At 45.9% G+C, this 13,050-nt stretch overlaps 1 protein-coding gene across 1 annotated transcript in view; it reads right to left on the reverse strand.

Moving 5' to 3' along the window:
* Nucleotides 1-13,050, reverse strand: part of LOC147418379 (ABC transporter C family member 2-like) — an 89,049-nt gene that overhangs the window by 22,261 nt on the left and 53,738 nt on the right. The window contains exons 9-16 of the mRNA XM_086507273.1: nucleotides 12,712-12,777; nucleotides 12,550-12,624; nucleotides 12,360-12,467; nucleotides 11,572-11,706; nucleotides 11,391-11,497; nucleotides 11,218-11,311; nucleotides 10,919-11,086; nucleotides 10,684-10,824 (exon numbers count right to left, since the gene is read on the reverse strand). Of these exons, the coding sequence (XP_086363399.1) occupies nucleotides 10,684-10,824; nucleotides 10,919-11,086; nucleotides 11,218-11,311; nucleotides 11,391-11,497; nucleotides 11,572-11,706; nucleotides 12,360-12,467; nucleotides 12,550-12,624; nucleotides 12,712-12,777 (894 nt within the window). The remainder of the gene's footprint in view (nucleotides 1-10,683; nucleotides 10,825-10,918; nucleotides 11,087-11,217; nucleotides 11,312-11,390; nucleotides 11,498-11,571; nucleotides 11,707-12,359; nucleotides 12,468-12,549; nucleotides 12,625-12,711; nucleotides 12,778-13,050) is intronic.

The raw sequence follows: 13,050 nt of genomic DNA on the forward strand, positions 1-13,050 counted from the left end.
TTGAGGGTACAGCCTTGAGGCTTGAGAGCAAGGGAGAGAGTCAATACTCAAATGTGAAGGAAAGGGGTGATAGGGGGGTGAATTTTCTAAGCCTCTAGAACTGCCCGTTAAAGCTAGCCGTTTCAGCCTGTTGGAGGTTCAAAAATCTGCCCGTTCCGACCCGTCCAATGTGGTACCAATGCACCATTCGGAACGCCAAAACGTTCCGAGCCGTTCCGAATTGGCAGGCAAGGGGGGAACGCCGTTCCGGCGTTCCAGGGCCACGGGAACCCATTCCCTGGTAACTCTGGTCTATACAACCTACTTACTAATCACCACTTGATACAAAAGTCTTGAGTGTGCATATTAAAGGTACAACTTTAAGAACTTCAAATAACAATCGAACTGAAAGAGATGCACGACACACAAGACGAGGAGTGGCGGAGTTCCACCCCTAGAGAGCACTGGCCCCAAACCTTGGTGCCCCTTTCGGTATTTCTTTATATTGCTTAAACTCGGTACAATGCCTATACTCCACGCTCTGCACCTTGACCTGTAAGCGTACCAGAGACGGAGCCCTCTGTGCATATTTAAAGGCCCTTGGACTATGAAAAGCAGTTACATGAAAAGCTTGAAATCCAAAAGCATATGACCCAAAAGGTGGCGTTGAAAATCAGTCAACGTAAATCACGAAAATCTGTACAAGCTACCACATCAGCACAATCAACGTGAAACGTGGCAATCCGTACAGACTGCCACGTCAGCAAGTCAGCACAAAATGCGGAATTCTGTACTGGCCTACCACGTCATCACGCTCCACGCAAGTCTTTGTGTGTGTGTTGGGTCCCACTTTATTTTAATGGCTTTAGGTCCCCAAGGCCCCATCAGACGGGATCCCGTAAGTTGATGGGAACTCGTCTTTAAAAATAGGCCACTTGGTAAGACTTTGCAAGTTTGTAAAACTTCTTTTGTTGCTTGTTGTTCTTAGGATTTAGGCCCCTCGACCGGGATCTGCCGATTGGCTCCGTTCTTCAATGGCTTGACACATCAACAATTTGTGAAATCACCCCTTCTTGAAAGAAAGTAATTGTCCGCAATTACAGCATATCTGCAAAACAACTAAAGTTAGCTCAAAAATTTCCAAGATTCATTCCGAGGGACAATCAGTTTTCTCATTCCAGATTGGAGCTCTTGAAGCTATGAAACTTTGTCCGCGGTATGAAGCTACTCAATGCCTACCTCGTCACTCATAACCTAAAAAGGTCCAAGCCATGTTATCCACTTTGTTTGTGATCATTTGCACTCTCTCACTAAAGGAACGGAAGGCTCTCCCTTGCGTAAGTAAAAGGAACCTTGAACAAAGTTCGAAGCACTCATCTTGAGCAAAGTTCAACAATCACTTCCGCTCCACATCACATTGGTATTAGAGCTTTGGCAGTGTTCTGTATCACTCAAGGAAAGAACCACAGAATTTTGTTTTGCTTGTTGCGGTCGCACGTAACCCAAGTCCTCTTGGGCGTGTCGATTCCTAATCGTGCTTTTGAAGAGTGACGGGAAACCCAAGAAAGAAGGGCTTGTCTAGCCTCCCCTTGTCTCTCTTTTCACTCATTGAGAGCCGACCGTGCACTTAGGCGGCCGGCCAATCGACGTGAGGTGGGAAAAAGCAACCTTGGTGTGAGCACAAGGCCGCTAAGGGGTGCGCCTGCGAAAAAGAGAAGAGCTCGGGTAAAGAGAAGATCCTTCTCTAACACAGATTGCAATCTAAAGAAGAACCTCAAGAACCTCAAGACTCAAGACCCTCAAGAACCTCACGAACCAAGACCCACAAGAACCAAAGTTCCTCGTGAACTTCAGAACCCAAGACTTCAAGTGTATGGTCATTACCCGAAGCGGAATGGATACTTCGCATGGAGGTGATGAGCATGGCGGTGGCGAAGAAGAATTTTCCCTACCAGGAGGTTTTTCTGACCCTCCCCCTTCCCCATCTACGCCAAGGATTTCACCATATCCTATGGAGGCTTTGGTCAAATTGATGACAGACATGATGCTACACCAAGAAGCGCAACGCCAAGAAAGACAGGACTCCTTGGATAGCGAGCGTGAGCAAGCGCGTTGGGCGGCCGAGGAATGAAAAGAAAGAAAAACAGATAGAAAGGCAGCTATTGAGCGTGAGCGTAAGCAAGCACGCTTGGCGGCCGAAGCAAGAAAAGAGGCGGCCGAAGAAAGACAGGCAGCCATTGAGCATGAGCGTGAGCAAGGGCGCTTAGCAGCCGAAGTAAGAAAGGAGGCAGCCGAAGAGAGATGAGCAGCTTTGGAGGCCGAGCGTGAGGCGCAAAGAGACCAACGCATGCAAGAGTTGGTCCGACAGGTTATCACCTCGAAGTCCGAGCCGGCCAAACATGTTGGTAGTTCATCAAGTGGCGCAAGCCGAGATTCGGACTACAACAACCCCGTCACCGAGAAGTTGACTTTCAGTAAGTATGACGGTAAGATGGATGCTAGTGTTATTCATTTCTTGGTTGCATCAATTTAATGCTTATTTTGCGACAACTAAGAAAACTGGAAATAGCAAGGTTTTGACGGCAGCTATGTACCTTGCCGGTGATGCCACTAATTGGTACCACGCATGGCAAGAAGCACAGTTGACCGCGCACCTAGAGGAAGCCGAGGAAGGCATGCCCCTTTCCTGCAATTGACCGACTTCCAAGACAAGCTCAAGGCGCGGTTTATGGCACCACAATACCTAGCACGGGTGAAAGACGATTGGCGCAGTCTCAAGCAAAATGGTATGCCAGTTATGTTTTTCTCTAATCATGTTTTGCAGCTCGGCACCCAATTACGCAAATCGGATAATGAGCGCAAGGAGGCTTTCATTTTTGGATTGGAGGATTATATCAGGATTGATGTCGAAGTCCTCGACCCCATCAATCTCAACAAGGCGATAGCGATTGCTCTCACACAAGAGATGAAGCACAACAAGGGAAAGCCTAAGGAAAACAAGGCTTCCACAAGTACCACTCAGACTTCTCAGAACCCTCTGAACGGTACGAACGGTAAGAATGGTAAGAACGGTAACTCTTCTAACCAACCTTCCAATAGTCTCTCAGAAAAGAACTCTCCAAATGAAGTTAAGGGTAAAGCTAACAGAATTGCTAAACCTAAGCTCACTCCAGATGAAAAAGCAGAACAAGGAATTTTAGGAGGATACATCACGTCGGAAGAACAAAGCATTTATTCTAAGGAAGGTCGTTGTTTTCATTCACATCAAGGGTCACATAAAAAGAACATGTCCTAAGCTTGAATCTAAAGAACCCACAGAACCCACTTCCTCTGTCAATGCAATAAATGAGAACACGAGTGTGACCCAAGTCTCTCATGATCCTCCCATTGACGAGTTTCTCATTAAGTGTTATGGTCATGTGAAGGGTCATCGTTTTGTCATATTGTTTGACCCAGGCAATATGCATGATTTGATTAGTGACTCTCTTGTCAAAAGAGCCCGCTTGGAGGTTCGCAAGACATCTCCTCTCGAGGTGTCAAGCTTCTCTCCCGGTATGGACTCTCTCATCACGCAAGAGTGCCTTGATGTTTTGTTCACTGTTCAACAAGAGTCCTTCCGCAGAAAATTGTAGTCTCTCCTCTTTCAGGATGTGATATGCTTTTGGGCATTCGATGGTTTCGTGAGCATAACCCTCTCATTGATTGGGCGGACAATACGTTCACTTTCAATGCCAAAAGTGACTCTCCCATTGTCATTCGTGGAGAGCAAGTTGTTCATTATTCATCTCTCATTTCTAATGTGCAGGCGAAGATTGAAAAGAATCAAGAGAAGGAGACTCTCTCGGTCTTGTCTTTTCCAAAGCATGACACACATGATTTGCATGATAATGATAAGCATGATGATTTGCAGATCAAGATGTGATTATTCACGAGCATGATGATTTGCATGATCAAGATGTGATTATTCACGAGCATGATGATTTGCAGGAAGAAGCTTTGATTGTTCACAAGGATGATGGTTTAATAGATGCTTTTTCTAGTGAAGCTAACCTCATTGCAGATTCGATCAATCACGAAGAACCAATCTTGGCTCTTAAGTCGAGGTCCTAAGAACCCCCACAGGAAGATTCGATCTATCACGAAGAACCGATCTTGGCTCTCGAGTCAAGGTCCAAAGAACCCCACGGGAAGTATTCTGTGTTCGAATGATTAGTCAGCACGCATTGTTCGAGTGTTTCATTCGTGATGCTTTCCTGAATTTTAGTCACCGTCCTTATGTGATCCCTTTTCATAGGCATGATATCTTGTACGCTGAGCACGATTCACTCATGAATGAGCACGGATGTATGCGGATTACTCATGAAAAGATGAAAAATTTGCACCCAAGGAATTCACATTCCATGTCTCTTCCTTGGCATGACATAGTATCAAAAAGAGCACAAGAAGGATTGACCATCAAGCATCGGCATTTCCATTGTGATTTGCCACAGTTGATTGATTTAGATCAGAAAGACATGTTTCGAATCCATTGTTTGTGTGTGTTTGATGAACGGTTTGGCACTCACTCTCTTTGTTTATCTACATCGCATGCACAGCCTTTAGAGAAGACTATAATTTTTCCAGTCACTTTACATGGAATGGGTTTTTGTGTTGGAAGTGGTTTCAAGAATTTTCATCCTCGGAGATTCTTGAAGAAGATAGACGCATGACTATAGACGAAGTTGGAGCATTGACGCAGCCACAGATGACTTTGTGTCGCTTTCGGCGTGGCCCAAAGAAGCAAACGTTGCAGACCTTTATGAAGTTCAAGTATCGCATGACCCACGCATCAGAGTGGGCCGGCGAAGAGTCCTTCCCAGGATTTTAGACGATGTTGGCGATTTCCCTCGACGCCATACAGTTCGGTACCAGTACTTTACTTTGAAAAGGAGGAGATGTCACGTGCACATCTAACCCTATGTGTACGTGGACAAGCTACTTCACGACATGGGTTTAGTCCAGTTAGCTTAGGAAGTGTTCTGGCACTTTTGTGAGTCTGTTCACAGACCGTGCATGTCCAGGCACTTAGAGTAGATGCATATCCTCTGGTTGCACACAGCATGATCATCAGATTACCATCAGAAGCATTTTAACAGTGCACAGACCCATTTTCTCTATTTTAGCCATTTTTCACTTATTATTAATAAGTGACTTTGTTCGGAAACTGGATAGGGCAATTTTGACAAGCAAGTATATAAGAAACCCTAGCGCTAGCACTTTCTGGCAAAAGAGGCAGCATGAACCAAGTTTTCAACAGGCACCTTCTCAACAAGACCTCCCCGGCAGTCAACCTAGCGTTTTCAGCCAACAGACCAAAGACCAACTTAGCGTTTTTCATCAAGAAAAGCCCTAGCATTTGCAGACAGCAGATCAAGCCTGGTGTTAGCAGATTTCCTCAGCAGATCACTAGCGTTTTTGCATCAGACACAAATTCAGACCTAGCGTTTTTGGATCAGCAAAACAACATATCGTTTTGCAGATTCTCCACGACAGAACCAGCATAGGCATCAGCGTTTTCAGTTTTCAGCATTCAGACTCCGCAGTAGAACTCCCGAACCTTGCAGATCACATCTTCCCGCAACAGATCCTCGCCGCACGGTCAGATCAGCCAAGGTTTGCAGATTCAGCCCAGAAAACGCAGATTTCAGCATCTACGTTTTCAGCGCGTCGTGTCGCATCGTCGTCGTCGCCGTCGTCACCGACATAGAGTCAGAATTCAGCTGATAAAGATTTGCAGATTTCAGCCATTAGTGTTTTCAAAATTTCAGCCCGTCTCGTCGTCGTCGTCGTCGACATCGTCAACAAGTCCAAAGCATTGTAGAGTTTGTGCAATCAATAGTAGACCCCTCTCGCCATAGAGAGTGGAGGGTTTGACAACATTCTGGTGTTGTAATCTTCTCTCTCTACCTCTCAGTCTCAGCACCTTCATTCACAGTGTTTATCCACTTTGTTTATGATCATTTGCACTCTCTCACTAAAGGAACGGAAGGCTCTCCCTTCCGTAAGTAAAAGGAACCTTGAGCACAGTTCGGAGCACTCATCTTGAGCAAAGTTCAACAATCACTTCTGCTGCACCTTACAAAACCAATCTCCTTTTGAGGCCACGAACCTGCTCATCGCCTCTGCCTAGAAAAGAAACAAGAAGGGGGTACGAGGGCAGCCCTACCATACTGAGCGTGTAAGCATGAAGCGGTCCCCTTGACCTCTTGCTAGCAAAACCTGACTGTAAAACCCTCTCCTGGGCAACTACCCGCAAGGGAGTGCCCTAAGAGTCTCGTGAAGCTCCTGTTGCAGGAGGGGGCTCTCAAGCATCTGTTGCATCTCCTCAGTGACAGGGCAAGGCATTTTTTTTATCACACCAGCTCTCGTAAAAGTCGGGAGCTACTGCCCGTATGTCCTCACGCTCTGTGGCAAACCAACCCATCTTGTCTCCTCAATTGTCGGATACTGGTATGCACATGGCAAGGACCCACCATCTTAAAAAACTCTCTAGTACCTCTGTCGCCCACCTGGGTCCACTAAGATGCCTGATGGTGGTAGGCAAACTCATGGCGCCGCTTCTCCATGGTGATCAACTCCTTTCGAGCTTGCTACATCTGGTCCTCCATCCACGGATTACCAAAGTGCAGCTCCTGCATCCTCTGTTAGGAGGCAATGCCCCGACGTAGCCACTTCTCCTCCTCTTGGGCCATAGCCAATCGCGTTGTCGTCTCTTGGAGAAAGAAGCAACTGAGCTCCTTGAGGCCATTGGCCACTCTAGCAACAACGTCCCCCTGTGTATCTAGACTCTCGATCCAAAGCGCAACCTGCTCTCTGAGCTCTGTATCTAGCAAAATCCTCTTAGGGATGCCTAACATAACACTACCACTCCTCTGCCTCTTGGATAGAGTAAGGATCACTTGCACGTAATAAGAGAAAGTAGTTTCTACTAGAATGCATATTGTGCCACCCAAGTCACATAAGTCATCACTAGCATAGAAATGATCTATCTTGGATAGATTCACTCCGCCTTCTTTGTAGTCAAACCTGGAAAATGAGAGGATGTCTGAGGGCCGTGCAAAGCAAGCATGTTGCCATATACATCCAAGCTCCTCAAAGCCATACATAGCCGTTCCCAAGCAACCAACTCAACCCCATGTACAGTAGCATGGCTACCCCCAATCCTGTACGAAGAGTCCTCAAGTATGTTGAAATCTCCCCCAATGCACATTGATGTCTCTGCCACAATGGCTTGCGGCCATGAATCCGCAATAGTCATACATACACCTCCCTGAATGACACCAGGCCCAAAAGCAGCTGACCAAAAGGTCTCATAACGACCACGCAAATCTGTCCACAACGCCTTATACGACTCTCACACAAGTGATGCTCCTAGAGCATAAGCATATCGATCCCTCCACCCACAAGGCATCTCTAGAGCTCCTGTCTGAGTCGACCCCTCTAACATAGAAACTCAGGTCCACCTAGCCCCTGTACACTCCTTGAGACAATCCTCATGGGGTTAGCCAAAGAAATCCGATGCTGCCATCGCAACCAATCTCGCAATCTTTGAGGAAGGGTTGGATAGGGAGTGATTCACATCCAAGCGATCTCCAAAAAGCCGAGTCTAGAGCGTCTCTCGAACCCATACCCAAGTAGGGTGTGCAGTCCGTAGAGCTACATCCTTTGTCCAAGAGTCCTCATGAACATATACATAGCAAGGTGCACTCTGAGTGTTTGCAAAAAAGTATACCACAACGTGTCTACATCCTGCTGCATATGGTAGTGTCATAGAGAACTTGGCCAACGACCACAGTGTCTGTATCAAGTCTGTCACCCCCACGTCTCCCATGTGGTGAGAGAACTCAAGAGCTAGAACATGGAGCCAGTCCAACAATGTATGCATAGTCCACTCATCTGATCCCTGCCACACAATGGGAAGGAAAAACCAACCACTATGTCTAGGGCCTTTGCCCCTCTGGCTGGCAGAAACAAAATATCTACTATGAAACAAGCCACCTCAAGGTCAAGAGAAGAGTCGCCGAGAAAACGTGTAAAGTCATAATCGAAGAAGTCCTAGCGGCGACGGATGTCAAAACTGGTCAGCCCACAAGAGACTGCCGCAATAGGCAACGCCTGCACCAAAAGGGACGTCCACAAGTAGGGTTGCTCCTCTCGCGCCAAGCAGATCGTGGCAAATGAACTGCCAAGAGAAGCTGCCTAAGAGTGGGCTGTTCCCTAGGCCGGCGACGGGGTATGGGAGGGATAGGGAAGACGAGGGGGGGAAGGACTAGCGGGAGAGATGGGAAAAGACCTTACATATTGTGTTGTACGGAAATTCCGGAAATTGCACTGACATGATAACGTGGCATACTGTACGGAATTCCGCGTTTTGCGTTGACTGCTAATATGGCAGTTGTACGGAATTCCGTGATTTGCTCTGGCAGCTTTTTGGCATTGCTTTTGGACCAGAAGCTTTTGAGTTTAAAGGCTTTTCATGTAAACTGCTTTTCATAGGCCAAGGGCCTTTAAATATGTGCTGAGGGCTCATTCTCGGGCATGCTTCCTGGAGAAGGTGCAGAGTCTGGAGTACCGGCTTGTATTGTGTTGATGCAATATAAAGAAATACCGAAAGGGACACCAACGTTTGGGGCCAGTACTCTCTGGGGTGGAATTCCGCCACTCCGTGTCTTGTCTCTCTCTTTCAGTTCAACTGTTATTGAAGTGCTAAAAGTATGTTCCGTCTGTTCTTTTCTATTGGCACGTGGTGCCCGTCTTGTGACAGTATCCGCCGGCTCATCCTGCTGTAGAGGGTCGAAAGGTTCCCTGTGGGAACCCACTTGGAGACACCGTGCACCGCAACTTCTATTGTTGTGAGGGCAGTAGACATACCTACGGTACGTGTTTTGGTTCGAGACACCCACACCCTCCCGAAGGTAGTTTTACTACCTCGGGTGAGTGTGGGTTGGCTCCGTCAGAACGTGGAGTATTCAGGGATCTCGAATTAGTGCTTCATTTGCAGACAGATGGGCCATCTTGCCAAGGCTTGTCCACGGAGGAGGCCGCGACTCTCGACACAAACCAAACCTACCAAGGCTGGCCAGGCTGAGCACAGGCCGGTACCTCTTCCGAGACAGGTGCCCAAGTAGATGAGGGTTGTCAACAAGTTCGTGGCCGTTGTCGTTAGGGACAGGTGCACCGGTTTGGCAGCCCTAGTGGTCGGCTACCACCAAGCCCCAATCTCGGAACCTATCCTAGAAAGTAGCGGGGGATACTCTCCTCACGCAAGGGAAGAAAATTGAAATGGGCAGATCTCCTTCCTCGACAAGAACATCGCTAGCCGGATCAAAGCCATGGCGCCACTGTCGAAAATGAGCTTTGACTACTCGGATGGCTAGGGGCTTATCGCAATGACCTTGGACGCCATCTCGGAAGTCTCAAACTGGATCAGGTAACAACTCTGCCCAAGAAGTTGAGCGCCGTGATCTTTCCCACCTACGATAGAAGGCGGGCTTGGAGGAGGTCGTGCACCTCTCCTCTCCTAGGTTGGGTGCCGATTATCTTGCAGATAACAAAGGTGGCCTAAAGGCGCTCCACCTATGCTTCTAGGCTCGCTTGCTCTATCCGGAAAAGAGCAAGTCGGATGGTAGGTTCTGCGATGTCGAGCAAGGGGGCTTCAATCAAGTCCCTTTGGGGCGGAGCAGAATCTTCCATCTGAGTCTGTTGCTATGAAGGCGTACGAGGATGGGTCGACTGTGAAGGAGGTGGGTCGGAGAGCGAAGAGTAGCCTCCCAACTCCTTCAAAAGAGAGGAAAACAGAGCAACGCCCTTGGAGAGGGGGAGGGGGGTTTTTTGGTCTCTCTTCCCTTTTGGATACATAATCGTCATGCCCAACTCAAGGGCTTTTCATCTGTTATGTACAATTGTGGGGATTCTTGCTCAATTGCCAAGTCTTGCATAGGTACCGAATCTCGTCTAAATCAAGGGGCAAGTAACCCTACAAGTGCACGAGCTCGAGTGCTACCCAAAGTAGCGATCGGCTCGCGAATCCACTCGCGAATCGGAGCACAAAACAAGGATTTTGAGCCTGCAGTAATTTTACGCAGGTTTAGGGTTTTGGTCAATTTTGATGCCTAAATGTCCCAGGAGCTTCGGGGAAGCTAGGGAATCATCAAATAGGTGTTCTAGTGCAATTTAGAGCACCATTTACTTGGGTTCTTTTCTGTGATGACTTCTACTGCCATTATGCTAGCGAAATTTGGGCGAAATTTCAGCCCAATAAAAGTGGGACAGCTTGTAAAAGATTACAGATATCCTCTAGTTCAATAAGAATAAAGGGGCCAATCTTTGGGGCAAACAGGGTGTCATTGTCTACTTGGGAGCACTCTAGCTACCAAGTCCTGGATTATTTTGAAGTGGTTAAATCCAATTACAGGTTCATTTGTGAAGTTACTTTGTTTAATGAAGTACAGGGAAATTTAGACGACATATTTTTGGGTGAAAGTTAAAGTTTTACCACCCTTTAGTAAGGCTATAGGCTGGTTTCATAACACCATTCTCAACTATCTGTATCCTACAAAGCTCATAATAAAAAGGTACAAAGAAACCAAGAAAAGAAAGATCATATAATGTCCCATAGATGTCAAAAATACTGGCCTACTAAAAACAATGTGATTTGGACAAAACCTTTGGGTCCCAGGAAAAAGTTCCATCTTTTATTGAGATAGCAGGAAGCTCAGGAACAATAGGTGGATTCGGTCCTAGTGCATACTCATCAGCAAGCAGCAAATCCTGCAGCCTTTTCAATGATACATTGGCATTGACAACCTGCAGTGCAAGAAATAACACAAGGCCTGTCAGTAACACCATGGAGAACAACAGCTAGCAAGGATATACAAAGAAGAATACCGGGCATTCTTACCTGTGTGATCAAGTTCGGGAGCATAAACAATGGGAACCTGAGCACAGCGAATAGAGAAAGCGCAGTGAAAGCTTTTGCAGCTGTAAGAGTCCCCTCGACAAGTGAGTAAACACCAAAGGCAATGATAGTGACAAAAACAGGAATGCTGTTTAATAAGAAACTGTTCACCTGCAATATAGCAGATATAACCTCTGTAAATGTACTCAGTCGAAATAAAACAAAAAGTAACTTGAACTTTGTAATGCTGTAGTGGCAAAGACCAACATAATGGTTAAGTCACAAGGTTTTAAACAACTTACTGCTGCTAACAGTTGTGCTTTTCGAAACCAGCCGAGCTCATCTTTCCGTATATCTAAAACCTTTGACTGAAAACTGCTCTCCCAAGCATAACATCTGCATAACACAAGCATACTTACGCTAATTGAACTGGTTCATGGGGATTTCTTTTTATCAATAGAAATGACCGCCTTACTTCACAATGTCCATGGCCCCTAAAATTTCATACATCAACCCAATGCGCTTATCTGTCCGTTGCAAGCCTTCTTTTGTGAATCTTTGCATCCTGCTTATTATGAATGTCTAGGAGAAATTTGGAGCTTAGAACAAATAGAAACCACTTCTATTTATAACCTTGAAAGGTCAATACCACTTACCTGAGCAGGAAATAGGAGCAGCAACACTGATGCACCCACAAGAGAAGACCAGCCAAGTTGGTAAAACAACAAGACAATAGCTATAATGATGCGCAAGGGGGCAGACCACAGATTATGCAACTGTTGCAAGATTTGCTGCCAAAACAAAAAAGCAAGCACATAGTGTCAAGTTAATTTTAACAGGTTGATTGGACAACAGGAAAACACAGAAAAACTGCGTACACGGGCACGTGCATTTCCACTGCAGGCACCCCGGACCCAGATGCCTCCAGTTTGAGGAAAGAACAAGCTGTTACCTTCCATGGAAACTTCCTCCTTGCTAATTAGAATCTGAAAGCTTGATGCTACCTTCTTCATGGAGCTTTTATAATTTTAAACCCTTCATTCAAATGCAGTTGTCTGTGGTTTTTCATCCTATTCAGAGGCATCTCACCAGCCACATATGTATTCTATACCCCGCATTATGGCAGGCATGAATGAATGCAGTAAGAAATGGGACAACTCCTCAGGTTGACCGTACTCAGACAATGCAGGTCTACTACCCTTGCCATGTCAGTAAAAGTAAAAGTTTTACCAAGGTCCCCTATCACTTCTAAATGTGGCTCGGCTTAAAGCAAGACATGTACCACCTGACATTTGTCAAGAACAAACTATGTTTCAAAAACTTCAAACCCGTTGTACTCTCTTTTTTCTTGTAGCTTAACTACCTGCTGTCTCTGCAGTTTTACTCACTACTTACAATCTTTACTCTTGGCAAAATATTTAAAAAACTCTCCACATTGTCTTACCTGTAATGCTTCAACATCTGTAGTGATAAGATTAGTGATCCTGCCTGATGCGAAACTCTTTTTTCCTTCATGAGTAAGTCGTAATGTCTTACGAAAAACTGCAGCTATCTGAATGCCAAAAACTTCAACCGTTCATAAGCATTCCCATGAAATTGGTTACAGAGAAAAGTTTGCATGTAGAAGCCCTAACCATGGAAGAACGGATGCGAAATCCAACACGCATGACATTTTGAAAGTACTGGGCTTCACATAGCACACCCCCAATCTAACCCAACAAATACGAGATATTAATAATTAGATACCCACAAAATTGTGACTGCGAGAACCAATATCCATAAAAATCTCTGCATACCACACCGACGAATATGCATGCAGCATAAATGTACCCAATCCATGCCGGGTCCCCATTTTGCATGGACTGTCAATGAGCAAAAGAGTTATTTAGATTCAAGGGGAAGATCAATAAACACTCAACACTGAACTATCTTTGCATCCAAAGTATAATGAATTGACTTTGCTGCTACAAATAGACATGAATATAAAACTCTAATTGGCTCTTTCCTTCTTTTTCTTAAAAACCGTGTACAAACATCAGTACCATTCATATCACTGGTGAGTGTAGTCTTCCACCGACCCTAATCTACCTACCGTTAAACCCTAACTCTCACAAATCTAGGAAATCTCTATGCTA

This window comes from Adiantum capillus-veneris, chromosome 30 (assembly GCF_014529385.1).
Source record: "Adiantum capillus-veneris isolate H3 chromosome 30, ASM1452938v2, whole genome shotgun sequence".
Lineage (NCBI taxonomy): Eukaryota > Viridiplantae > Streptophyta > Polypodiopsida > Polypodiales > Pteridaceae > Adiantum > Adiantum capillus-veneris.